Below are 25,011 nucleotides of genomic sequence, written 5' to 3' on the forward strand. Positions count from 1 at the left end.
GAGACTCGGCACTTTTTAAGTGGCTGCGTGAAGAATAAAATGTCTCGTATAAGCGGCGGCAGAAGCTGCGGCATAGTTATGCCAATCATCATTCTTGTGTGAATCTGCATAATCGCATATTCCTCGAATAACCAAGCCAAGCAGCGTCCAGTCGTCATGACGCCAGTGGCCTCCATCTCAATGCATATCGCTTTCGTTTCAGTCCCAATACTATCTCTTAAACTCGCGTCCTTACAACTTGACTTCCGCAGGCGATTATACCGTAATAAACGTGTGGCCTGGGCGCCCGGGATTCTCTGATGACTTCAGGTCCTTTACAATTTTGACACGTATTTTGGCCTTCTTCGTGACTAAACCAAGCTTCAAATAGTCTATCACGGCCTCCTTGGGGCCTTTCGTATCCTGGTAGTCAGGACAAAATGTGTTGTATATGTGTTTCTAGAAAATCAGTGCTGCGATCGTGATTGGAATCAACTTTGCTGATAGCGGTTCTTAGCGAAGTATCGGGTCGTTGCGTGAACCCGGTCCTTAAGAGTCTAAAATCTTTCTGCATTGCTTTACCCATGTCGTACTAGATGATGCCTGTACCGACTACAACATCACCAAGTCGAATATCGTGCTCTTTAGAAGGAATCCCCCCGCCAATCCCCACTCGGAAAATACGATCCAGTGCAGTGAAGGTGTTATCCATGTCTGAAGCGACTTTACCTGCTGTGTTTATACCGTATTCTTCATATGGCAAACAAGCGGCACCCACGTTACGAGTTACGATGCTACCAAGGCAGTAAGTATTAGTGTCCCTCTCGAGCTGTGGTAAACACTGATGGTGTTTATCGAATCCTCGTGGCTTTGACGGCTGCTAGCTTCTTGGGTAGAGCATAGAGTATTCCGATTTTATAATCATCTTATGTGAGAGAACTTTCCCTTCGCTCCGAGATTCTAGGTGCATAAGAGCTCAATCCAACGCCACTGTCCGCACATGAGACATCATTGTTTTTGCTATAATCGAGGGATGAATAAAGAAAATGCCACTCGACATGATTTCCCGGCCATCACATCTAGACTAGTGTAAAGAGGTTAAATTGCCCCAGCAGCCCAAATAGCAAGGTGGAATGACCAGGAGAACTTATTTGGACCGCATTGTGACAGAATCAAAATATATGAGTTTATTTGTTCCTCTGGTAAATTTTTATTTTATTTTGGAACGTCGATTCCAACCCTAGATGGCTCGTGGATGTAACCAGTGCATCACTTCATGTTCCAAGTCATATCGCCCTGGCTAATGTTTACATTATTGCCAAATGTATTTCCAGAAATACTTCGTGTATTATTCTGCACACTTTGGCCTATTCATGTGTAAGTGGAGGGAGCATTTTAAACGAAGAGATTAGTTGAATCTTACCATTTGTCTGAGTCAAGGCGGAACCTTGAGCACCCTCAGCCACGACATAGCGAGCCAAAATGGCCTTCATCACGCAAGCCCCAGTGGCAGCCGCAAAGTCTTGCCATTGTTTATTCTTGTGGCTATCAGCATAGTCGCAAACACCCTTGACTACCAAGCAAGGGACCTCGTCCCAAGCTCCTGCGCCCTCCATCTCGAACGCAATGAGGTTATGCTGCGCGGCAATCCGGTCTCGGTCTTTACCACTCTTCATTACCGTATTGCCTGAGCCAATCCGTCCAATGAAAATATTAAAGACGCCATTGTCTAGGAAAGAAACATCTCTTTGGACAAGCTGAGTCTCGTCGCAACCCAAATCTGCGCAAGATGCTTTCGATGCTGATTCGCAAATCTCTCCAGAACTTTCCACGGTACTGCATGTTTCGCACTGCTCCAACTGGTGTTGATGGATATAATCCCGTAAAAAGAGTTTGTTTTGAATGGCCCCAGGATTCTGGTATTTCGCTCGTCGTCTTTTCCTCTTCGCGGCTTCTTGCAGTTGCTTCAAATAGTCCGCCGATTTGGTTGACAGCCAATCTCTCATATGCTCAGTTTCAAAAACTGCCAGCAACCCTCGAATGTCCTTGTTTGCTCTACCAAGACTATCTTCAATGGTATTCTTAATCTCAAAACCTCCTGGGTACTGTCGGCCAAAGTCATACTGGACAATGGCCTTGCTTACTACAACATCGCCAAGAAAAACATCCTCGTCTGCGATTCGGGGTACGCCCCCGCAAATCCCGACGAGTAATGCAAGTTTGAGGTTACTGTAGCTTGATCGTAGACTCGCTGTAGCCGAGGCCGCGTTGTTGGTGCCCATGCCTGGGAGTATGGCGAGAACAACATTGTGTTTTCCGATGCGGCCAGTGTTGTAAGTATTTGTGTCGCCATTCGCTCGTCCAAATGGATCGCTGTCCTCGTCCCAGAATTCATCAAATAGCAGCATGACAGCATCGGCTTCACGTGGCAGAGCGCATATAATGGCTATGTGAAACTGGTCTCGACTTGTAGGTTTAATGACCTGAGCCATGACGGAAAATTGCGAGAATTCGTAGAGTTAATGACGAAAGAGTATCCAAACAGTTCATTTAAAAAGACACGCCGTTGATGTTGTTTACATGAAGTAGTTTTATTGAAGCGGGGTATGTTGAGGCTGAGGAATCGTTCATGCCCAATTCTGTTCAATCAGGCTGCATGAGTAAATATATTGAGCGGATTGTAGTAGACGGCAGGCTCGCCGCGTGGGGGCCCGGCCGAGCCGCATGGCGATTGGCCCTTAATAAGTCGAATTAGCTGCAAGCTTGATCCCTGGAGACTAACTCGTATCAAATCACTCAGTTCAATGTTTAATGCTCTTTTGCGATGCCGCGCTGCTCAGATAACTTCGGCGCCAGAATGTTGAAAAGCCGCAATTGAACCACGGGCCTCAAAAGTTGAGTGTTGAATGTTATCACAAGTTTAATCATATAGAGTAATTACATATATCTCGATCTCAATATGCAGCTTGCTGCCCTTTTCACGCGGGTTCACGATTAGTCCAAGATCTAGCACAAATCTACGTCTACTCAGCATCATCATCAATGTAACTCTCATTGATGCTGATATACATTGTCAAGGTCAGCACTTAAATATAGCAAAATACGATCAGCGTTGGTGTCAACCTCTTCCTTCCTTTTTACTACTACGAGATGTGAGATTTCGCCTCTACTGACAGGCTAATACGGGCTTCTGCATGGCGACTGACTTAGCCACCTATTAAAGAAGCTTTATCTGCTAGAATAGGAAGCCAATTGCATTTGTTGGCGTACTAAATCCCTGTGGGAACCGTGGCTTCATCTGAGGAGTATTTAGCTCCGCCTAGTCTTCTTCCGTAGGTTGACATAGACATGTGAGATTGGGAGCTACTATTAATACAGTCTAAAGTATCATTTCGAGCTTCATCGGCCGAAATCAACGTAAAAGTAATGAGTTTGAACAATGTAGATCTAGCTCAACTCAGTTTTATCAGCCTCTGCCACCAGTATGTGTAGCTTAGCGCATAATCCATCGGCGAGTGTTCTAAATCTTCCATGCATCCTCTTGTTGCGTCGGTATTACCTCTCCACTGTATCCAAAACTTATTCTAACTAGCTAGACACCGAGTAAGCAGCTCTCGTAGGTGCTTCCCGGTATGTTCGGCCTAACCAGTGAGATCTCATTAGCATATCTTTGAAACTGCCATTAGACTGTAGATAACTTACAAAAGGCTTGTTAACCATAGTGAAGTGGTCGCAAGGCAACGACGAGCAGTAAACTGGGCCTCGAGTCTCTTCGTCCCATCCATCCGGTCCTTCATGCTTCTGACGCTCCCCAAAGAGCCATAACAACATAGCATCTGCTCGGAAGTTTGCGTTCGGATCCGAGTGCGCCTTGAGGATCTCTTGAATGCCAGCCGGTATTTCACCAAGCAACGTCTCGAGACCCAGGCCAGCCCAGGCTACGTAGGTATTCAACGGTGAACTTCCTGGATTCATCGGCTGCATTTTATACTTGGCTGTTGCTCTGAGCGATTGAAGAGAGTGTAATTTGGCCTTGTAAGTAGCAGGTGCCCAATTGCCCTTACCAAGAACATTGACACCATTTGCCATACCAATCATCTCCACTGTCTCCATCGTTGGCATAATGCGATTCTCATCGGATACAGGAAACTTGAAGTCAAGAACAAAAAGGCCTTGGACGACCTCTCCATCGCTCAAGAACCGTTTGCTAACCTCAAAGGCAACAAGAGCTCCAAGAGACCACCCGCCTAAGAGATAAGGTCCATGTGGCTGTATTCTGCGGATGGCAGCAGCATAAAGGTCAGAGACTTCTTCTATCGTGTAGACATAGTCTTCCGGATTGTCAAGAAACGGTGATTCAGACCCGTATACTGGATTATTGCCTGGGAATAAAGGCGAAAGGCTCATGTACGACGTCGCTGATCCACCACCATCGGCTATCAGGAAGAGCGGAATTTTGTTTGAAGTTGCGCTGCCTTGGACCAAGATAACATTGCTAAAGTAGTTAGAAATGGACGTCTTGTTCGTCTTTGAAGCCTTTGTATCACCTTTTTCTCTCCCATAACGGGATACCAAGGGGCTAATCTCAGAGGGTTCATTTGCGTTCGGTTGGCCGGCATGACCAAGTGCCTTCTTAACATCTGCAACTGTTGGGTGTTGATTGAAGAAAGAGGTCGGAAGTTCTACACCCGTTTTATTTCTGAGTTTGCCAATGACTTCAATGGTCAAGATAGAGTCAAGGCCCATATCGCTAATACGCGTGAATGGCTCAACATCAGCAGGGTCAATTCCTGTCATGTCAAGAATAACTTCCATAACAGTGTCTGTATTATCGTTATCAGCAGTTTTTTGAGCGAGTTTGGATGTAGAATTAATAAAAGTAGCTACTACTGGCACTTGACGTGTCTTTGGCTTCATTGTTGATGCATCATTGTTTCCAAGAGCCTTTCGCACATCTGCTACTGTGGGATGCTGACTGAAGAAAGAAACTGGAAGGTCTTTACCGAGTTTCTTCTTGATCTCGCCAATCACTTCAATTGACAAGATTGAATCAAGGCCCAAATCAGCGATTTGAGTCGAAGGTTCAACATCAGCTGGATCAACCCCTGTACTGGCAAGGATAACTGCGATGACATCTTCAACATCATCTCCATTAATCGACGTAGCTGATGTTTCACTGCCGCTTTTTCCTGTGTCTGATAACGGTGATGACAGATTACTTGTCTGGAAATCCTCAAATCCTGGTTGGATGGCTCGGGCGGCGGTATGTATTGGTTTGGACGTGATGGTATTCCTGATCGGCGCTGAGCTTTTCCCGAGCACAACATCAAGAAGCCGTCGAGCCACTCTCTGGAATATCATTCCAGTACTAGAACCGACGATTTTGTCCCCTGCAAAGACGTAGACATCGCAATGTGCAGCACCATCATCAGTCGCCTTTTGTATATGCGCATAACTCTGATACTGCGTCCCAGACTGCAGGGTGCTCAACATACGAAAGGTTCCTAATTTGGTAATAATCCAGACGTCGTCTCCATCGTCATCCGGTTTTCCATTTAACAAAAACCCGGAAACATGAATGAGAGAATCGGCCCAATAAGGGCTAAACGTGAAGTTATGCGTGTCCGTCGGAGGCAGCTTCACCCATGCAACGGCATTACTGGTGAAATCTTCTTCCACAAATACCTCCTCCATAGCCTTAAATGACGCATCATAATGCGCGAGGTTGGCAAAGAGTTTGTACACTATTTTCTGGTGGAGGCAATGTCCAGAGCCAGCTTTCGCACATCGAACGATATTATCCTTAGCAGCGTTGATAAAGTATTCATTGCAAGCCCAGTCATTCTTCCAGTCCATTTCATCTCCAAAATGAACTTGACAGCTCGCACAATCTTCTGTGATCCTCCCTTTGCGAGAACCAAAGCTGATTGTGACCACTAAGCTTCCACTCTTTCTCTCTGCTCTCGTTATAACGACTTGGTCCAGCTTCTTATCGAGATCAGGTATCAGAGGATGCATCATGGTCAGGTTAGCGAGAGACATTGCTGGAACCGCGTTCCCAGATTCTGTCCTCTGATATATATATTTTGCCGCCGAAAACGCCATATCCACAAATGTACTACCAGGAAAGAGAGGTACCCCATTTATTATGTGTCTCTGCGCAACAGATAAAAACGTCGGCTCGCACATCATGGATTCGAAGGTCACCACTGCCTTGAGCTCGTCAAACGACTCCTCTTGAACGCGTTGGAGAGTTGTAGTGGGAAACCCGGGTACAGATGGGGTGGATTGTGTCCCGGCTAATGTCTGAACTTCAACCTGCGAAGCCTTCTTTGTGGTAATCCAATAGTTCTTCAAGTCGAAAGCATACGACGGCAGCTCGAGTAGACTGAGGAACTGGACGTATTCTCGGTGGAAATTAGTCCAGTTGATAGGCAAGGCCTCTAGATAGGCAGACGCCATCGACTTCGAGATAGCCTTCCAATCCTCCTCTTTATTATTAGTTGTATGTAGGAGCTTGCGTCTCGGAACGTTGAGAGCATTACCAACAAGCGAGCTAAGTACCGGCTTAGGTCCAATTTCGATCCATACACTGTCATCATCAACTAAATTCTCATTCCGGCAAGCCTCTAGTGCTCCTATAAAGTCAACCGGCTTGCGAGCTTGGTTTGCCAGATAAGATGGTGAAAAGACGCCTTCATCCCTCACGACAGCGCCTACCAACGTCGATGCCACAGGTATACGCGGCTTGCCGAAATTGACTTTCTCAGCAATGTTTCTGAAGTCATCCAGAATAGGATCCACTTGAGAACTATGAAAGCTGTAAGGAACATCAAGCAATGTGCATGAGTAGCCCTCTGTCTTCAGCTGGCTCTGAAGACTGACGATATCATCAACCGATCCACTAATGACGGTCGATTTGGGCGCGCCTTTGCGGGAGATCTCGCAAGAGGGATATGAGAATATCTTCTCTTCGACATTTTGTTGTGATGCTTGAATTGCTAACATGGCGTGAGTACCTGAAGAGCACTTCTCTTGGGTTAGCATTGCCCGCCTTCCCACGAGATATAATACATCGTGAATAGAAAGCACGCCAGCTACATATAATGCTGCGTATTCACCCAGGCTGTAGCCAATAACGAGGTCTGGTTCAATATCCCATGACTTCCATAGATCAGCTAATGCTATTTCCAGAACAATGATGGCCAGTTGTGTTTGAACCGAGCTGTACCTCTCAATACTAGCTTCTCCAGAGGCAATGAGGTCAATCAATGAAGGGAATCCATGCCGTTTACATATCTCATGTAATGATTCCACAGTTCGGCGAAATCTAGGAGAAGTAGCAAAGAGCTGCTTCCCCATCCCCCCGTATTGTGAGCCTTGACCTGTAAAAGTGAAGACTATTGAGGAACGTTTGACAGGCGAAATATTGCGGTCACCATCTTTTCGCAAATCTGTTTCCAGCAACTGGCGAAGCTGGTCAACATTTTCCACCGCATAGCTCCTCCGCAAGTCCTCGTGGATACGCCTGGCTGTCGTAGTATACGCAAGATCAGAGAGCCTGATATCTTGATGGCGCTCCAGGTAGTCCAGGAGCTTCTCCATATTCTTCTTAAGAGAATACGTAGTTTTCGCGGATATGGCAATTACTTGATGACTTCTTGGATCTATGCCAGTCTTCTGTGGCCGAACAGGTGCATCTTCGAGGAGCATGGCATTGTTGCCACCAGTAGCATCAAAATTGCTGATCAAGATTCGCCTCTTTCCATCGCGACTAAAAGGACTAAATTGAAACAGCAAATTCGTCTCGGGAACACGAATGTTCAGCTCATCTATGTAAGCAAACTTTTTGTTCCGTGGTCCCGAAAAACCTGGTTGAGGAGGAATTGTGTTGTTGCGCAGCATCTCAATGGCCTTGATAAGCGAAGTAACTCCCGAGGCAGCCTCTCCATGCCCAACGCTGGGCTTAACAGAGCCGACATATAGAGGATTTTCCTTTGTGCGATCATTTCCAAAGACTCTGCTGACAGCCTCCATCTCAATTGCATCGCCAGCTTGAGTGCCTATGCCGTGCATCTCGACGAAGCCAATTTCTTTTGGCTCCACGCCAGCATTCCGGAGCACCTCCCGGACCACGCTGAGTTGGGCATCAGCGCTTGGGTGAGTTATAGAAATCGAATTCCAGGAAGAATTTCTGGTGCCTCTTCTTAGCACCGCCAGGATATTGTCGTTGTCCGAAACAGCGTCTTCAAGGCGCTTCAAAACCACCAACCCCACGCCATCGGCACGACAATAGCCGTCGGCATCTTCTCTAAATGTTTTGCATCCTCCAGGAGTTTTGGAGAGGAACCCGGCCCTACTCAGTCCTGCAAACAGATCAGGTGCTGTAAGGATCGATCCACCACCTGCAAGAGCTGTGTCACATTCTCGCGACAAGAGGGCATTGATCGCAAGTATTATGCAGGTCGAACTCCCGGAACACGCAGTATCAACAGAATAGCTGGCTCCGGCCCATTTATAATGATTGTGTAGACGCCCTGGAGCAAATGCCCTCGCGCCTCCTTGTATCAAGAAGAGGTCGATGCTTGGTTGGCGTTGCATTCCCTGTAGTCATCGCCGGCCTGAGCAAAGTATGTAGCGATGCGATTTCTATTTGTGGACAAGGTTGCTTCCGGGCTATATCCAGCCATCTGTAGGGCCTCATAACTACACATGAGGAGGATACGGTGGGCCGGATCCATCTGCTGAGCTTCACGGGGAGAAATGCTAAACAGTCGGTTGTCAAAAAATCCCGGGTTGTTCAGAAAGCAGCCATAGCAGCTGGTCGTTGTGTTTTTCCTAGCTCCTGTTGCATCGTAGTGGGTTTCAAGATCGAATCTACTTGCTGGAATCTCCGATTCGAATTGACGGCCCGCCTGAAGATTTTCCCAGAAACTGTCTATGTCTTCGCTTCCTGGTAGGCGTGATGACATGCCAACGACAGCCACCAGATCAGATCCATCTCGAAGTCTTTCCATGTTTGACTGAATAGCTGGTCGAAAGTTGAAGCAAATCCCTCCAACCTCCAACTCTTCTCTTAGGCTTTCACCAGCTTGGCTTTGAGGACCAATTGTGACGAGTTCAACAGTCTTGTCACTTTGAAACTCCGAGACGCAGTAATTAGATACTCCAGTCAGATTTTGCATCCGCTGAGTGATATCAACCAACGCCTCAGCGAGTATACTACCGAGATCTTGCCCCTCGAATGGCCGAGAAGAACTAGTCGATAAGACATGTACTTTTTCTCGGACAGGAAACTGAAATACTGGTGAGGTACCAAGGATTCCATCAATATCGAGTGGCGGGATGTGAGGCGCATGAGCGAGGCCTTTCAGTGGTAACTGTGTCTTAGAAATCGATGCCAATATCGGTGAGTAGGAATACAGTTCAGAGAAGACCGACGGTGGGCCGGAGATTACGACTCCCCGATTAGTTATTGTCCTAATGTACATGCGCCGGTGTTTTGGGACAGCCTTTTAAGAATGATCGTAAGCTTTTCTGAGACATGTAACAAGAAGCAGGAGACATTTCTTACCATGTCATTGTTGAAAGCGCTAAGAATAGCTTCTACCTCCCCTGGTGCAATATTGGTAACTTCCGTGGCCCATGATCCTGGTGTACTCTCAATTTCTAATGCCTTTCTCGTTTGTTGCAAGCCCAGTCGAAAGGTTACAGCAACTAGTGATTTCCCTATGGCTAAAAGCTCGCCAACATCTCTAGCTGTAGCTGCTGCAGTGGCAGGAAGGAGACCAAAAGATAGTCCAATGATGTATACGGAAGATGTATGACTTGTTGAAAGTAACGATGGATCTTGTTCAGCCCGCCTATCCCGTGGATTAGCACTACACTGTCTCTACACATCTCCAAGGGGTTTGTCCCAACGTACACAATGAGGCCTCCAAACTGCGAAATGAAGAACAAAACGATTGAGGTTGCCTCACTGGAGAGACTTTCTTCGGTAAGTTCGGCATGGATAACTGCTAACTCTAGAATATCCTCGAATCGCGAGTATCGGCGTCTCTCTTCAGTGTCAAGCCCTGACAGAAGGGCTTGCACTTCATCTGCGCAGTCTCGAAGAAAACGGGAGGCGTACGGCAAATTTCGTGATTGTAGTATCACGCCTCTGGTGTATGAAAGAGTGTCCGCATCTTAGTCTCCAAAAATGATAAGCCGTGGTAGATGTTCGGCCATATTATTCTGATAATCTAGGAAGAGCAGTTCAGCAGATTGGTTTTCGTACAGATACACAGTTCAAGGACACACGCACCCTTTTGTCTTTTTATATAGCTGAGACAGACCGCTGACGCAGTCTAGGAGTCTCTGTTCCAATTTGCTACCATGGAGCGGATACCGTTACCTTTTCCCTTCCAACCAGACAACCACCAACGCTTCGTCGGTACCGGGTGTCTACACTTTGCGTTAGCTTCTTTGACAACCCTGCCTCTCTTTTCAAGCTATGCTCCGAAAGTCCGATGCCTGTGGTTTGTATCGAAAATGCATATCGCGTTGAAGGTGAAGACGGGTTTTGTAATCAATTTGTGTTAAGACGCGCGCGGAATCTTTACCTCAATACCAGTGACATCAGTGAAATTACGTTTACCTTGCTTGTATACATGTATGGTTACTCAAAGCATATGTGACTTATTGGTACACTGATACGGAGATTATGGCTAGGAACATGACTTTGGTCAGCTTGGTCAGTATTCTTGTTTCACAGAGTACAGTCAACTATAATTGGCACAACACATTGATCTCTAAGCCATGAACCTCGCGCCTACTACCAGGAACGGTAAAAAAAGCCCCCGAGGTCTCCGCAGCTAGCATCACTTGTACGGCCAAGTCGTAAATACCATGTTCACGACAATTTCGATAGTAATAGGTTCTTGAAATAGTAGCTGCTTACCGATTACATCGGGTGTGGTATGTGTTCGATTAGGGGGCTCACGCACCATTGCCGTAAAGACCTGGATACATCTCACACCAACCTATTACATCGCGCCGAGGATTTCTGACTACATGATTAAGAAGCAAACTCCGCAATGCATGTAGCTAGATACTATCTCAATAGCAACGGCCACCACTACCTTATGCTTGATATTTATTCCTTATAAGTATAGTTACGTATAGCTATCGCTCATCGGTTGTTATTTCGACGTCGGCGCCTTATCAATAACATCATGGCTACGAATGCATTTGTCCTAGACAACACGGCTGGCCTAATTAAAGTCCTATAATTTCTAACTCCGCAATGCAAGGATAATATGACGCTAGCAGCCAACCTCTGCTCTGAAAATAGTGGTAAGATTTGGCTATTAGAGCGATCGTTGAAGTGGCACATCGTGTTACCATATCGCTGTAATACTACCCCTCACCCAGGACATGCGTTGCTCTATTCGTCAGACACTGCAGGGCAGCCGGTCATGCGGAGTTGCTGCGATCAAGCTGACGTGCCAATCTTGATTACCCCGGATGAGTAAACAAACACGGCTATCCATGTAAAGATAGAGATGGATGAATAGCGGCAAGGTGGAATACTAATTCAGCAGATGAGCCTAATCATCGTCTCTGCATATGTCCAAAAGCAGACACGATCATCTATTGAGAGTCTAGGCCCTATTTCGCATCCATCAGAGAAGTTTGAACGAGAATGATGGTGGAGTAATTTGCATATATACTGGCTATTAAGCACAGAAGATTGTCAAGAGAAATTATGTCGAGGCTACGTGAGAAAGGTACAGCTTTATGAGCCAGTAATACACAATTACATGTAGACAGCCGCGGGCTTCTTATTGCCACAAACCAATGCATGGTTAGAGACTAAGTATAAGTTACATTTACTGATGGCGTTTATTGGCGCTTCCCAGCTGCAGTGACTGGCTTATCAAATTCTATAAGGAGCAGTTATTATGCCTCTGTGGAGCAGGCTCGAATGTCGCTGTCACACATATGATTCCATCTACGCCACCCGCTATGAAGTACGAATCAGAAAGCCCGATCGATGGAATTTTGCATGCATCATATCAGATCCACGATCCTTTCTTTTAATAATCTCAGGCATTCTTTTTGCAATCCACACATTTATCGCTATTCGCCGACGTCTTGATGTAGCTCTTTATACAGAATGGTGGGGTTGCCATAACACATTAAAAACATGAAGGCTGCCGCAGCAAACACTCATCAGCATTCAACACTTTCTTCTTCAATAATACATCATAATTTCATCAGCCAATATTTCTAAGCAAATATCGATCGGCATTACGCATTTTCAGCTTCGTTGCGTACATTTTATGAAGGCATTGCTAGCGCGAATAGAGCTTAGAACAGCCTTAGTGTAAGACATACATTAGTTTGCTTGATGACGCTCATTGACTCTGTTGAAGCAAATAAATACCGTTCAGCTTCTTCTTTTTCTACGAAAATGTCTCTCGTTTCATATTTTTCAAGATTCTTTTTAATAGAGGTTCACTTTTTGCGGCCGTAAAAATGAGCGAAAATCCAGATCTGGTCTACCATAATGGCATCGACAAGACCCGCCTCGTCCAGCCAACTCCCCAACCCATAAACATCGTCTGTAATGCTCAGCCATTCGGCGGCGGCCCAGGCGCAACCCTGATGGCCGTCATGCCGTACTTACGCAACCGGTCAAAATCACTGGGTCCTGTAGCACTGCATTATGTGGGATCAAGCCTCACAATGGACTTTCAGAAGCTCACTCAGGCTGACTGGGACGGGTGTCATCATATCGACCTCTATTCAAATCCAGAGACAGGGAAGAAAGAGCTTGTTTCTCTGTTACAACGCTTAAAGCCACAGCTTGTTGTAACATCTATGGATGAGCTTGTTGCTGCCGCAGCTCAAACCGCCGGCATTCCTGTTGTCATCATCGACTTGTTATTATGGTTCTGGCCTAGCATTTCATCCCATTGGCATCAAGCCGATATGGTGATTGCCGCAGAGTTCTACGGCGTCCAAGAGCGCATCATCAGCGAAAATATGAACAATGTCGTGACAGTTCCACCACTTGGACCACCTCCAAGAACCACTGCAGGTCCTCTCAAAGATGTCCTTCTCAACTTCGGAGGAATGGTCAATCCTCTAATGCCAAAGGAAGAATATGTCGCCTACGCTCGTCTTATTTACAGTGCCGCGAAGCGTGCTGTCAACTTACGCAATGCCGCGCTTCCAAAGTCCCAACATGCCAAGTTGATTGTGTTAGTAGCTAGTTTAGATGTGGCACGAGGCATAGATCCTCAAGATCCCGAAGCAGCTCGCATGGTCTTACCCGACGAAGCACTAGATTTGATGGCATCAGTGGAACTAGTATGCTGTACAGCAGGACTTGGCAACTTATATGCGGCTGGCGCTGTTGCCAATGCCGTCTTGCTATTACCGCCTTTGCATGAGGGCCATGCGATACAGACTCACTTGGTGAGGAAAGCCGGCGTCTCTGTAGACGCGATGGACTGGCATGAATTCACAGGCGGTGCACCCATCAACTATTACAATGGATCACTGGAAGTCATGGACGACGTCAGCAAGGCCCAAAAGGAGGTTATCAGCAGTGGTCAGGCTCAAAAGGCTTTGACTGATCGAATGCTTGCGGCCATGTTGCAGAGTGCGGACTCTGCTGCTGGGCCATCAGCTCAAGATCCGCCACTGCGAGCGCTCATCACTACCTTTGGACAAGATAATGGTGACGCCATGGCTGCTCGGATTGTCGATGTGTTGTCAAGGGTCACTTAACATAGATGAGCAGAGGCACAGGTAGAGCAACAATTGTCCAGATTTGTCATTACTTATAGATGCTTGTGTATGTTTTGATTTGCAAAAATATGTAAAAGTTCAGAGCCTCCAAACACGCAACGGCCGTGAGAGCAGGCGGCGCGTGTAAGTCAGTCGTCGCTAATTCCTCCACGGTCCGTATATCCATCACTTTGCTCAACCACAGCTTCAATTAGAGGCAACTTTGGAAATTTTTCACTCAGAAACAGCAGTATTCCACCAAGTTTCTCCTCGCGCGTATTCTCAGAATGGTGTGCTTTGTTCTCATTCAGCGCGTGATATGCCTTGCATCACACGAAAGGGGAAGTTGAAAAATGGGTCAGCTTTCGAGCAGGGGGTTTGCGCTAGAAAACCTGGTTCGATATACCGCCTCCCACTTCGACTGGTTACATTTGTCATCTCAACAACCAATCATTGCCACATCCGATAGACTGCATAACATAGTCTGCAGTATGAGTAACAGCCTCATGTCTATACCCGTTCACGAATACTTGGACCAACGGCTCTCTAGGCAGACGCGGAGTTGAGGCTGTGTCCCACTGCCTAGGTGTTCCTCATTGTTAAACACAGCGATCAGAATCCACCGCTTCAAGTCCTTTAGAATCTAGTCTGTTACGCGTCGTTCCTCTCTCTATTCACAGCACAACTCAGTCCGCAACTCAACCGGCATCTCAGCCGCACCGTTGACCGGCATCTCACCCTCGCATATGCATCTCTCGCGAACCAAGGAGTGTTCCTCATAATTGGTCGAGCCTTACCCTCACGTTACGCAAGTCTCAACATCTTGACCAGCGGATTAGTATCCGCCTTCTCCCAGCCTCCTATCTTCCAGGATATCCTTGCACTTTGAACCTCAGCCGTACGAGTATCTAAGAGCCCATTCTTTCGCGTCTCTCAACTTTACTTCTGAGAATAGAGGTAGGGTGGTTCTATCCAACCCAGCGCCAAGTCTCTTGGCACCCGATTATGTCAAGCTCCAGTCTCAGTCAAGAAGCACATTGTATTCAATCTCATAGACGGATCGTATAACGCATACGATACGAGAATACATCCTCGCTACTCAGGTATAGCGTAAAGCTATACGCTGCCCCTGAACACGAAAACATTCGCCTCTTTAGCGAATATCCTAGATGGAATATACCAAATATGCCGACGATATGAGTGAGCAGCAGCATCACTCCCAATGCCCGGTAGCGTTTCTCCACCCCATCTTCCCACACCATGCCGTCTCGCCAACTAACACATCCATTCCCTTCCAGTTCAACACAGACCCGTTTGAGGAGAGCGATGATGAGTTGCAAGATCTCCTACCAGCATCCTATCACTACCACAAGTCCCATGGATACCGCAAGAGGCGCCACGTCGGAGACCCTTCTGAAAATGTCCCCCATTTCCTCACCTCGGAACTATCCCTCAAGGGCCTGGAAAGCATGTTAAAGCATCTCTGGCTCGCAGGCGCCAAGAGACCCCCTGCACAACTTCATTATCACGTCGCCCTAGGCCGTGAGATTACCATCACGGATCGCATCGATCTACATCTCATGTGGAATCCCAACGGGAGGATATTCATCAAACCTCTCCCACGCTTCCTCCTAAGCTCCAAGTTCTGGACAGTATACCTATTAAGTCCAGAACTCAGCAACGAGCGCAAAGTCGCTCTCGGCTTCCTCTACACATACGCATGCCTCATCTCCTCAGACAGCGACTTCCACCTCGCCATCGAAAAATGTCTTCTCCCAACCGGCCCTAACCAAAGGCCATTATCATGGAGAACATGGAAAATCATCGCCCGGTCCATTCTGCGAAACCATGACCCAGCCCAGATGCACCCCCGCTTCATACACGGCGAGCTTCGCCTCTCCCGCATCAACACCATCAACCGCGTCTTCAACCTCTCCCCCTTCGAAGCCTACTTCAACAGCTGGAACGACTACAGTAGCTTCTTCCGCGACAATCTCAGCTGGATCGCCGCGTCTACAGTCTGGCTGGTTCTCGTGCTGACCGCAATGCAAGTCGGTCTTGCAGCCGAGCCGCTTCAGAACAACGCCGAGTTCCAAAAGGCAACATACGGCTTCACCATCTTTGCGATTCTCGGACCAGTCGTATTTTTTGGTCTGGTTATGCTCGGGGCTGTTTATCAGCTTCTCTCTGATTTGCCATGGTTGATATGGCAAGCCATCGACAAGAAAAGAGAACCAAATGAGCCAACACCAGAGACGAGTACAGATGCAACGACGCATGCTTAGGATTGTATATAAAATAAAACGATATCAAGTAGTAAATTATAATTAGAATAAGTCATAACACATAAGTAATCCAAACAGTCATCACACAGGTCACGCATAGTAGATACCACATATAGCAACATCAAATCTCATTGCAACAAAGCATAAATAGGCTATATGAAAAGATTTGCCAATCTGCTAATTAGTCCCCCATTTTCCATAGTCTTACATATAAAGACGAGAGCATCCATTCGGGACAAAATTGTCCTCCATTTTTTTTACATTACAATAACCGCACTCATATACTGAAAAATCCTGTACTAAAATCACCACTTCTCTTCCAAATACCAACGCCCGCCAAACTCGCGTCATCATCCACCCTTCATGAAATAATGAGATTCGTCCACCATGGCCGACAATGTCCCAGGGTATTAAAAATATGTATTCGGCCGCCAGAGTATTCTTTCCGAGTGAGATGATTAGGCAAAGTTGTCGGAACGATCAACCCAAATATCCTCCAACTCCGCAAAGCTGTGGAAGTGGACCGGTCGGTGGTGATCGCTATAGAAGGGCAGCGGCGTGTCCAGCTTGACGTGGACTGACTTCTTTTCCATTCCTGCAAAAGCACTGCCCATGAAACTATAGTTCCACTTACCATCATCTGGCACGAGGAAGAAGCCCCTGAATCTTGGGCTGAGCAAAAGCTTTCGCTTCTCTCCCATAGTAGTCGTGAATCCCTGGGGCTGGTCGCTTTGGGTGTCCTTGTTTTCAGCTCCCCATTTGTAGCCTTGAGGCGTCAATCCCCAAGCAGACAGAGATACACTACCAGGAGTGAAAGACACAGACACTGTAACTGTGTTGGTCTTATCCCACTCCTCGTGTGCATCCAACAGCTTGGCATGCTCCGTCACATCGGCAGCAGGCATGTACGGGAGTTCGCTACCTGACATTGTGTGGATAACACCCAGCGGCTCCATGCCATCCAGGAAGTCACTCTGAGGCAGCTTCTGCGGAAGCTGTACATTGCGAAGGCCACCAATCTGTGGCATCATGACGATACACTTAATCTCCTTAACCTGATCATTATCAGGAGCCGAAGCACCGTAAAGGTAACCAGCCACCTGGACACGCAGATCTGCAATTGTGATGAACTTCTTCAGGATATTGTTGGGCATGACGTATGTTACGTCATCCAGATCACTATCCACTGACGAAACATAGATGTTCTTTGCTCGTGTTCGCAAGTTCGATGTCGCAATAGCTCGTGTTCGCCACTCAGTCTTTGAAGCAAATGTCTGCTGTTCGAACTGGGATGTGGTGGTGACGATGATCTCTTCACCGTGGACGTTTTGGGTCTTGGTCGTAACGGCCGTCAACTGCTTCTGCTCTTCTTGCTGCTTCTCGATCTCGGCAGCCTGTTGTCTCTGCATGGATGGTGCAGAGATTTCCATACCAAGGATGATATCACGGACTTCAGTGCTCGTCAGACTAGACACGTTGACGTTGTTCTTCTTGCCATAGTCGTTCAAGATGAGATCACGCAGCTGGGTTTCAACCTTGATCCAGTCTTCATCGTTCAACGATGGCCAGATGTGGTGGTCTAGCGTAATGACGGTCTTGTCGGGTCGCAGGATAAGCTTGGTCTTGTCGGGATTGACGTGAAGAGCACGCAGAATGAGAATGAGACGAGAGAAAGCAGTGTATGAAGAGATACTCTTCAACCACTCATCGTACAGGTTGAACAGCACCATCTGAGGCTCAGTCGCTCTCAGGATCATGTCACCCAACTTCTCAACCTTCATGGCAGCCTGGAAAGGAAGCTGCAACTCGGAAGCACGAATAGAAATGTTGGGGAAATCAACCAGCTGGACTTCGAGGGGATCCAAGAGACCCTTTCTGGTAACAATCAGTTGCTTGGGCTGCTCTTCAACAGGGAGCGAACGGATCAACGCCGCCACTTCTTCCGCCGTCTTCCACTTAGCGAGCTGTCCAAGACGTTTCTGGCCTGCCCACACACTGGTGTGAATGATCTTCAAGAACAGCTGACCAGTTCGCGGGTTGAAGATGAAGATGGCACCGTTGATGGGTTTGGTGGTCAAGTTTCCTTCGAATGTCTTGTGGATAGTCACACGGTACACGTTGGTGTCATCGATAAACAACTGCGTTTGGTTGCTGAACAGCTCAGAGTAATTCTGCGAGTTCAGGAACTCTTGGTTGCTTTCGGAAGCGTACAACTGCAGACCCTTGCGGATACGCTCTCGAAGGACGTACAATGCTGGGTTTGCCTTCATGATCTTGGCCATGGCTTGCTGAATGAGTACCTTCAGACCTGGAAAGTACATTCCGTAGGCCGAGTACAAATTGTATGCCAAATCGATACCAATCATGATACCAGTAGCAGAAGGATAAATACTAGAGCTATCAGTCGTGTAATCAAGGTACTTCGCACGTGTGTAACGCTCAATGTCGTGAGAGTCGTAATCACCATATCGCAGTTGCACATCAACCCAGAATTTGTTGGTTGTTGTAGGCTCGATGACATCCTTCGTGTCATACAAGAGCGAGGGGCGAGTGACGTTCCATTTGTGGCTGGCGAAGAGGAGAATATCAGCGCAGGAGCTGTTCATCTTGTAAGATTTACGAGGGTGAATAGTTTCCTTCTGCACAGTCTCAATGCCGAGAGACTCCAGTTCCTGGTCAAACACTTGACAGAGATCCATGACCACTGACTCATGAATCTTTTGCCACAAGTGAGCACGGAAGATTTGGATGAGAGAGATCTTCAGAGTAGGAATCTTTCCGTGCAAGAAGATACCAGTAAGATCCAGCTGGACCTGGAAACCGACGTAGACGTTGGCTCGGTTGATCGTGGGGGACCACCAGAGAGTGAAACGACGGTTGGGAATCTGATTCAAACCGGATCGCTGGGCGTTGGTGAGCTTTTTGAACTTCATGGACTCTTCGAAACCAGAGGCCTTTTCCCAGAAGAGACCCTCCCAGGATGGGAAACCAGTGGCCTTAAAGAGAGTGTGCTCGAGGATAGTTTCAACACCACCCAAAGCCTGAATGACATCAGTTCGGTAGGCGTTCAAGTTCCAAAGCTTTCCGTCATGTCGCTGGCTTGTCCACCAGAATGGGTTGCCCTTCATGAGCTGGTAGATCTTGAACTCGGCTCGAGCACGGAAACCCTTGTCAAAGCTGAGTGTGCTTCGGTCCTTTTGGAACAGAGTGTTGATTCTAGGCAAACCGCGATCCCAGCTATCCTCCAAGTCTTCCAGAGTCAGACGACGATTCTGCTGATTGGCCTCCAAACGCTTCTGGGAGTATTCGGTCCAGACACGTTGAGAGTCGATGAATTCTGCCTCCCACGGAATGATGTATCGGAAGATGTTGGGAATCAGGGTCTCCTCAGCATGTGTCATACCAGCTCGGTAGTGAGTGACACCAGTGTCAGTCTGCTTGGACCAACGCTTGTCACTGGCTGGAATAAGGATATGAGAGCCAGAGATCATACCCAATCCACCAAGCTCCTTGGGGGTATAGAAGACAGCAGGAGGGAAACGCGAAGGCATCTTTGAGTTCAGTCCGATCTTGACTCTTGTCTGAATCTTGGTTTCGCACTTGACAATAGTATCAAGGAGCTCAATGGTGGAGACTGCGGCCTCACGGTAGTACGTAAACAGGGCAATCAGAGCAGTGTTCCATTTATTCGCAATCTTGGTAAAAGTTGTTGAACCAGACGACATGAGAATTTGTCGAATACGGTTGTTGAACTTTTGAATATCTTCCTCGGTGACTTGCAAGAACGCGTGTGCCGTTCTTTCCTTGGTCGTATTATCGACGAGAGACCAGACGCTGTCTTTGACAGGGAACTCATCATTCTGGTTTCTAATCTTTGGCAGAATACGAACCTCGAATCCACACATGGAGAAGAGCAGGTTGGGGTTATCTCTGCTGTAAACACTAACGAAACTGTCATCCCAGTCAATTGTAGTGACAGATCGTGGCAGGCGGTTCTTGAAGTCCCAGAAGACAGCTCGTCCCAGGTTGACATCGTGTCGCATCAGGCGCATACGAGAGTCTCGTGGCCAGCACTTTTTACTCTTATATCCAATGACATTTTCGAAGTTGGGGTCAGGTTGCTCAGTAAGGAATCTTTGGATGAGATCTCGCGATTCTTCCGCTGTAAACCGGAGGAAGATCCAGATCTTGTCGATGTATCGGCTGTATAGTCGGATTGGGTGTCTGCTTTCCGTTTCCCGATCGCGGAACTGCAAGAAATCATTGGGGCTTTGGGGTGGTCCAGCAATTTCACTAGCTCGTTGAGGACCAAGCAAAAGCAAGTCGAGGACAAGGCCATAGTACTGGAACACGAAAGCAGAAAACTGAAGACCACGAATCATACCATAGCTGTTGACGTGGTTCATGTCCTTGTAGGTGAGCTGGACGTTGTTCTTTGCCGTGATGTAATCAGCAAGGTTGTGGTCCATGATCAGTCTCAGGAGAGAGTTGAGAAGCGTCAATTCCATCTTCTCATAGACCTTGGAGAGCTCAGTCTCGATCATGACATTGCACTCGCCATTTTCAGTTTCCCAAACCTGGCCCAGGTTGTTGATACCCTGAGCCCACTTGTAAACCAGCAGAGGGGGCACTTCAGAATCAGAGGGCTTGATCCAGGCGGGGAAAAGGTGTCTCTGATCAGCCTGGTACCACAGATATTGGTCAAGATAAGCATCGCTAATCTTTTCGATTGGCTCAATATCGTAAACTGGGTTGATAGTGCTGTAGTTGTCATTCATATCGATGTTAACTTCCTTGAAAGCTCGCTGAGTGAGCAGGAATCGCTTGATGCGCTCCAAAGTTGTACCAGGACTATCGTATGCCTGTTCGATAAGGGCAAGCTCTTCACGCTGGCTCTGGTTGAGACGACCCTTGACTGAGTAAGCTTCTCTCAATCTCTCCAAAGCGAGGATCAGAATCTTGGTGTCGTGCTTGTAAGAAACACTAGGGAACGGAATAGGCGAGAACTTGCGAGATTCCAGCCAGTGGACGGTTGTCGTATAGATGGCAACAGCCTCCTCTGATGAAACATATGGACCGTCCTTCATGTGGTTATGCTGGCGTTCTTGCTCTGCCTTGAGCCAGAGTCGGGTAAGACGACCAACGTTCTTCTTGGCAACGGTCTTATCAACGGTGGCACCGCGACGAATACGCTCACGATTGTAATGGGCAACAGAAACCCACCAATCAGCCTTGGATTTCACGTATCGTAGAATGATATTCTCGATAGGAGCAGGCAAGCCAGGCACCTTCCAAGGGATGTTACTCTTCCAGCAACGCCAAGCCTCAGAGAGATGCTGCAGCACAGTGTTGACCTTGTTCTGCTTAATGCCCTCGGGCATCATGTCCAACAAATCGGCCATGACAGACGCACGAAGCTCAAGATCGAAGTGAGATTCAACACGCTGCTTCGTGACTGTCTTTGCGACGCCCTTGCTGTGTCTACCCTCAAATTGACGAGAAAGCAAGTTTCCAAGCCATCTCTCCAAGAGGGGAATAATACCTCGCATGAAGAAGAGCCATACTCTCCAGGCGGGCGCCCAGAAACCACAGCCGGGACCTTTTCCAACAGGACCAGAGTTGAATCTGTAGTAGATGAGATGCTTCAAGTCCTTGCAGGTTCGGATCTGGTGCATAAGCTTGTACTTGTAACGGTACATGCCTGTAAGCTGTCCAACGTGGTTGAAGGCATAGAGGATACCGTCAGCCAGCTGGAAGGCGTCGATATTGCCCAGTCGGTACTGAACTTGGGCATCAACAATCAGCTTTGTCAGCCTCAAGATTTCACGCATCAAATGGAAAGCGTTTCCGAATCGAGACTTCTTTCGCTCCTTTGTAGTGAGGGTCTTGACGGGCTTCAAGTTGAAGTTGTAGTCAAGGTGAAGATATGTCAGGTTCTTCCTGTGAATCAAAAGATTGAGCATATTGAAACCTTGACGGCAAACCTGCAAACCAGCCTCCACCCAGTCGATAGTAGTCTGCTGGAAGAACTTGGTCTGCTTCAATGACCTCAGGAGGTTCTGGTTATTCTGAGCCTTGGGCTTCTTCTTGTGCAGGTCATTGAGGACAAAGTTCTTGAGCAGCTTCTGGTATGAGACGCGGACCTTTACAGGCGGTCGGTTTGCAGGGGGGTGTTCGAGATACCACTGCTTAATCAGGGGCACATCCTGGGCGCGAACCATCTTGCCGGATCGTCGATTGAAGGGGAACGGCGCCCACCAGAGCTCAATGGCAGCAGCCGTATCATCATTATCGAGATCCTCGTCGGCAAGGAAAGGCTCTGCGCCAGCGGGAAGCTCGAAAGCATCCTCTTCAGGCTCTTCGTTATTTCCGGGACCAAAAAGTTCATCCTCCAGAGACAATTCAACATTCTTGGGGGCCACATTACGTGATGAGATGGGGTTGATTCGACGGTCGAAGTGGAACGTGGGCAAATCTGGGTCATCGACACGATTGTAGACCACCTGGGGATGAGAGTGCCATGCGAGGTGCACGCTTCGAGGAAGGGAATTATAGAGGTATGGGAAAGCAACCCGGAACTCGGTTCGAATAGGGTTTCTGAAAATGATTCGGTCGATGGCGTTGAACTCGCCAAAATCTTCATCATTGGGGTTGATATCCTTGTATAGCGGCTCAAATCGGGGTCCACCTGGCAAGGCAACATTCAGCGCCTTGGCTGTGAGAAGACTCTTTAGATCAAAGAGATAGAAGTAGTTCTTATCCACAACATCTGAGATCAAAGGCCGACTGAGACGGAACAGCGCCGCCATCTGAGGCAATGTAAGGTTCCATCCCTTGTAGCTCGGGCCGTTAACATGGGGCGTATCAAGCAGCGGTCGGTGGTCGTAAAACCATTCATAGATTGCCTCATCTTCGTCCTCGTTGAGCTCCATCTGAATAGGCTCAAGCGGCTCCACGTCTTCGATATTTTCCGACCACGACAGCGGCGGCTCCTCGTCGTCAAATGGCGGGAACCGCATACGCTTGAACAGTCTTCGATCTGCCTTTTCTTTTCGCATGAATGTCCACATCATGGCCCACTGTGCAAAGAAAACAGGCTCGATAACTCTGGGGATTTCGTTGACCAGGGTAAGACAACCGTTGACATGGTACAGGACCTTGACCTCTCGAGCAGACTCCCACGGCATCGGCATGTTCTCCAAAAGTTTGAGAACAGCGTGGGGCATGAACTTGAGTGCGCCGAGATAGCTTCGCTTGTCGTTTGTGTACTTTTTCTGCGAGACATCGCCGATATCCTTGACGATTTTCCGCAGATGCTCGGGAGGCATGTCAGCCTTTTGCGTCTGGACAAAGCCAGCCTTGCGCTTCTCTCCAAATCTGTTCCGCTGGTTGCGAAGCCATTCCTTCTTCTTCTGGGCAAACTTGGCAATATGGGCATCGGCGGGTGGTCGATATCCTGGCGGCGGCGGGGCTGGAGGAGCGGGTGTCGATGGAGGAGGTGGAAGCGATGATGAGGGAGGCGGCGGAGGAGGAGGAGGCCCCCAGCCTGGCGGCGGAGGCGGCGGGAGTTGCGACATGGCGACGTCTTCACTCGTTCAGAGGCAATTCGTAAAGTTGCCTGCCTGAAGGCTTGGAGCCGTGGCGCGTGTCAACGACGCGCTGGCAGTTCTGGAATTGCGCACGCAAAACAGCGGCCACGTCCAATGCTGTTATGTGGCCTCTATTCTGATGATGCAGATGCCGGTCTCGCAAGAATCAGACGACGACCAGGGCGGGATCGATGCAAAGCCAGATTGATGTTGAGCTTCGCCTTTGTAGAACAATTTCTTGAACGAGGATCCCTGGAGGCACTAGCTTCAATCTCGATGCTAGTCGGTCACGTGATATCGAATGGCTGAGACTGCCTAGAATTGATGCTGCGTTTCATGGGAACAAACATATACCTCTGTTATCTGGATCAGGAAAATGTTGCGTCCGTCTCTATTATATATCCAAATGCAACTTTCAAGAAAAAGGCAATAATTCAAGTGATGTGGTGTGCAGCTTTTGCCAGAGTGATCTTCTCATATGGTATTATTACCTTTGAATGTACCTTAAGGCCTTTATTACTGGTCTAAGTGTACTTCTTCTAGACATGCTACTACAGCATTACCCTAATTACAGAGCTCAAAATGATCTGAGAATTATGAATAATAATATGAATATAATTTGATTGATTTTTCATTTCAGATTTCTCTGCAATATCAGTCTTTATACGACTTTCAATGTTCCAGAGTGTTGCTACAGGGTACTTGATGACGGAGCAGAAGCTGTCACGAGCCAATCAAAGTTATTCTAATGCACTTACATAATCACCGTTCATGATCTTCTGCCGCCAGCAACATCAAGCCGATTCATCGCGACAACAGCTCAAACTCACCAACGCCCAAGCAGCCGCCGTCACGACTCTGCAAAAATGGCGCATCTTCGTACGTTGCAATTGCACCATTGCTGAAGTCTACTAACCGCAATTCGCAGACGTCAAGCCGGACCCGGCTCTCCTGAAGCTGGAGGGTACGTAACATATCCGATCCAATGCCCATCTTTCAGATCTCCATTCTAACTCGGCGCAACAGCGATGCAAAAGGCTCGCCACCACCACTTCCGATTTACTGGTAGAACAGCCCGAATCAGCTTCATCTACATGGCCGCTATCCCCGCCGTCTTCGGTTGGGTCGCATACAAGACAGACGTGAGTGGAAATCGGGCAATGTGGGGAGGGGGAAGAGGAGGAGGGAAGACGGATTGATGAGATGCTAACTTGGACTAGGGACTGTGGGATCTACGAGCGAAGCGAAAGGGCGACTCTGTCTACGAGAAATAAGCGTCGAGATGTGTGGTAGGGGCGAGGGTTTATGTATAATTGAAAAGGTTCGATACGGAATAGAGAGCCTAGTGCTGGCCGGATATTCGAATATATATAAAA

At 47.8% G+C, this 25,011-nt stretch overlaps 6 protein-coding genes across 6 annotated transcripts; 3 read left to right on the forward strand and 3 right to left on the reverse strand.

Annotated features, from left to right (window-relative positions):
• Positions 1-1,248: 1,248 nt before the first annotated feature.
• Positions 1,249-2,471, reverse strand: T069G_10897 (phosphorylase superfamily domain-containing protein; the record flags this gene model as incomplete). Its single annotated transcript, XM_056178107.1, has 3 exons — positions 1,249-1,346; positions 1,403-1,759; positions 1,817-2,471. The coding sequence occupies 3 exons, from the start codon at positions 2,469-2,471 to the stop codon at positions 1,249-1,251; spliced, it is 1,110 nt and encodes a 369-aa protein (XP_056024397.1).
• Positions 2,472-3,563: 1,092 nt separating this feature from the next.
• T069G_10898 (acyl transferase domain-containing protein) lies at positions 3,564-10,079 on the reverse strand (the record flags this gene model as incomplete). Its single annotated transcript, XM_056178108.1, has 10 exons — positions 3,564-3,620; positions 3,682-4,497; positions 4,552-4,769; positions 4,983-5,114; positions 5,199-8,384; positions 8,690-9,010; positions 9,068-9,491; positions 9,554-9,842; positions 9,905-9,995; positions 10,061-10,079. 10 exons carry the CDS (start codon positions 10,077-10,079, stop codon positions 3,564-3,566), a joined length of 5,553 nt encoding a protein of 1,850 aa, XP_056024398.1.
• A 2,932-nt stretch (positions 10,080-13,011) lies between these two features.
• T069G_10899 (uncharacterized protein) lies at positions 13,012-13,761 on the forward strand (the record flags this gene model as incomplete). The annotated part of the gene is made up of 1 exon (XM_056178109.1): positions 13,012-13,761. The coding sequence occupies one exon, from the start codon at positions 13,012-13,014 to the stop codon at positions 13,759-13,761; it is 750 nt and encodes a 249-aa protein (XP_056024399.1).
• Positions 13,762-14,930: 1,169 nt separating this feature from the next.
• Positions 14,931-16,046, forward strand: T069G_10900 (uncharacterized protein; the record flags this gene model as incomplete). Its single annotated transcript, XM_056178110.1, has 1 exon — positions 14,931-16,046. One exon carries the CDS (start codon positions 14,931-14,933, stop codon positions 16,044-16,046), a length of 1,116 nt encoding a protein of 371 aa, XP_056024400.1.
• Positions 16,047-16,504: 458 nt separating this feature from the next.
• On the reverse strand, positions 16,505-23,623 carry T069G_10901 (uncharacterized protein; the record flags this gene model as incomplete). Its single annotated transcript, XM_056178111.1, has 1 exon — positions 16,505-23,623. One exon carries the CDS (start codon positions 23,621-23,623, stop codon positions 16,505-16,507), a length of 7,119 nt encoding a protein of 2,372 aa, XP_056024401.1.
• Positions 23,624-24,501: 878 nt separating this feature from the next.
• On the forward strand, positions 24,502-24,909 carry T069G_10902 (uncharacterized protein; the record flags this gene model as incomplete). The annotated part of the gene is made up of 4 exons (XM_056178112.1): positions 24,502-24,514; positions 24,564-24,599; positions 24,662-24,777; positions 24,856-24,909. 4 exons carry the CDS (start codon positions 24,502-24,504, stop codon positions 24,907-24,909), a joined length of 219 nt encoding a protein of 72 aa, XP_056024402.1.
• Between the last annotated feature and the right edge of the window lie 102 nt (positions 24,910-25,011).

This window comes from Trichoderma breve (assembly GCF_028502605.1).
Source record: "Trichoderma breve strain T069 chromosome 7 map unlocalized scaffold00007, whole genome shotgun sequence".
NCBI classification, from domain to species: Eukaryota; Fungi; Ascomycota; class Sordariomycetes; order Hypocreales; family Hypocreaceae; genus Trichoderma; species Trichoderma breve.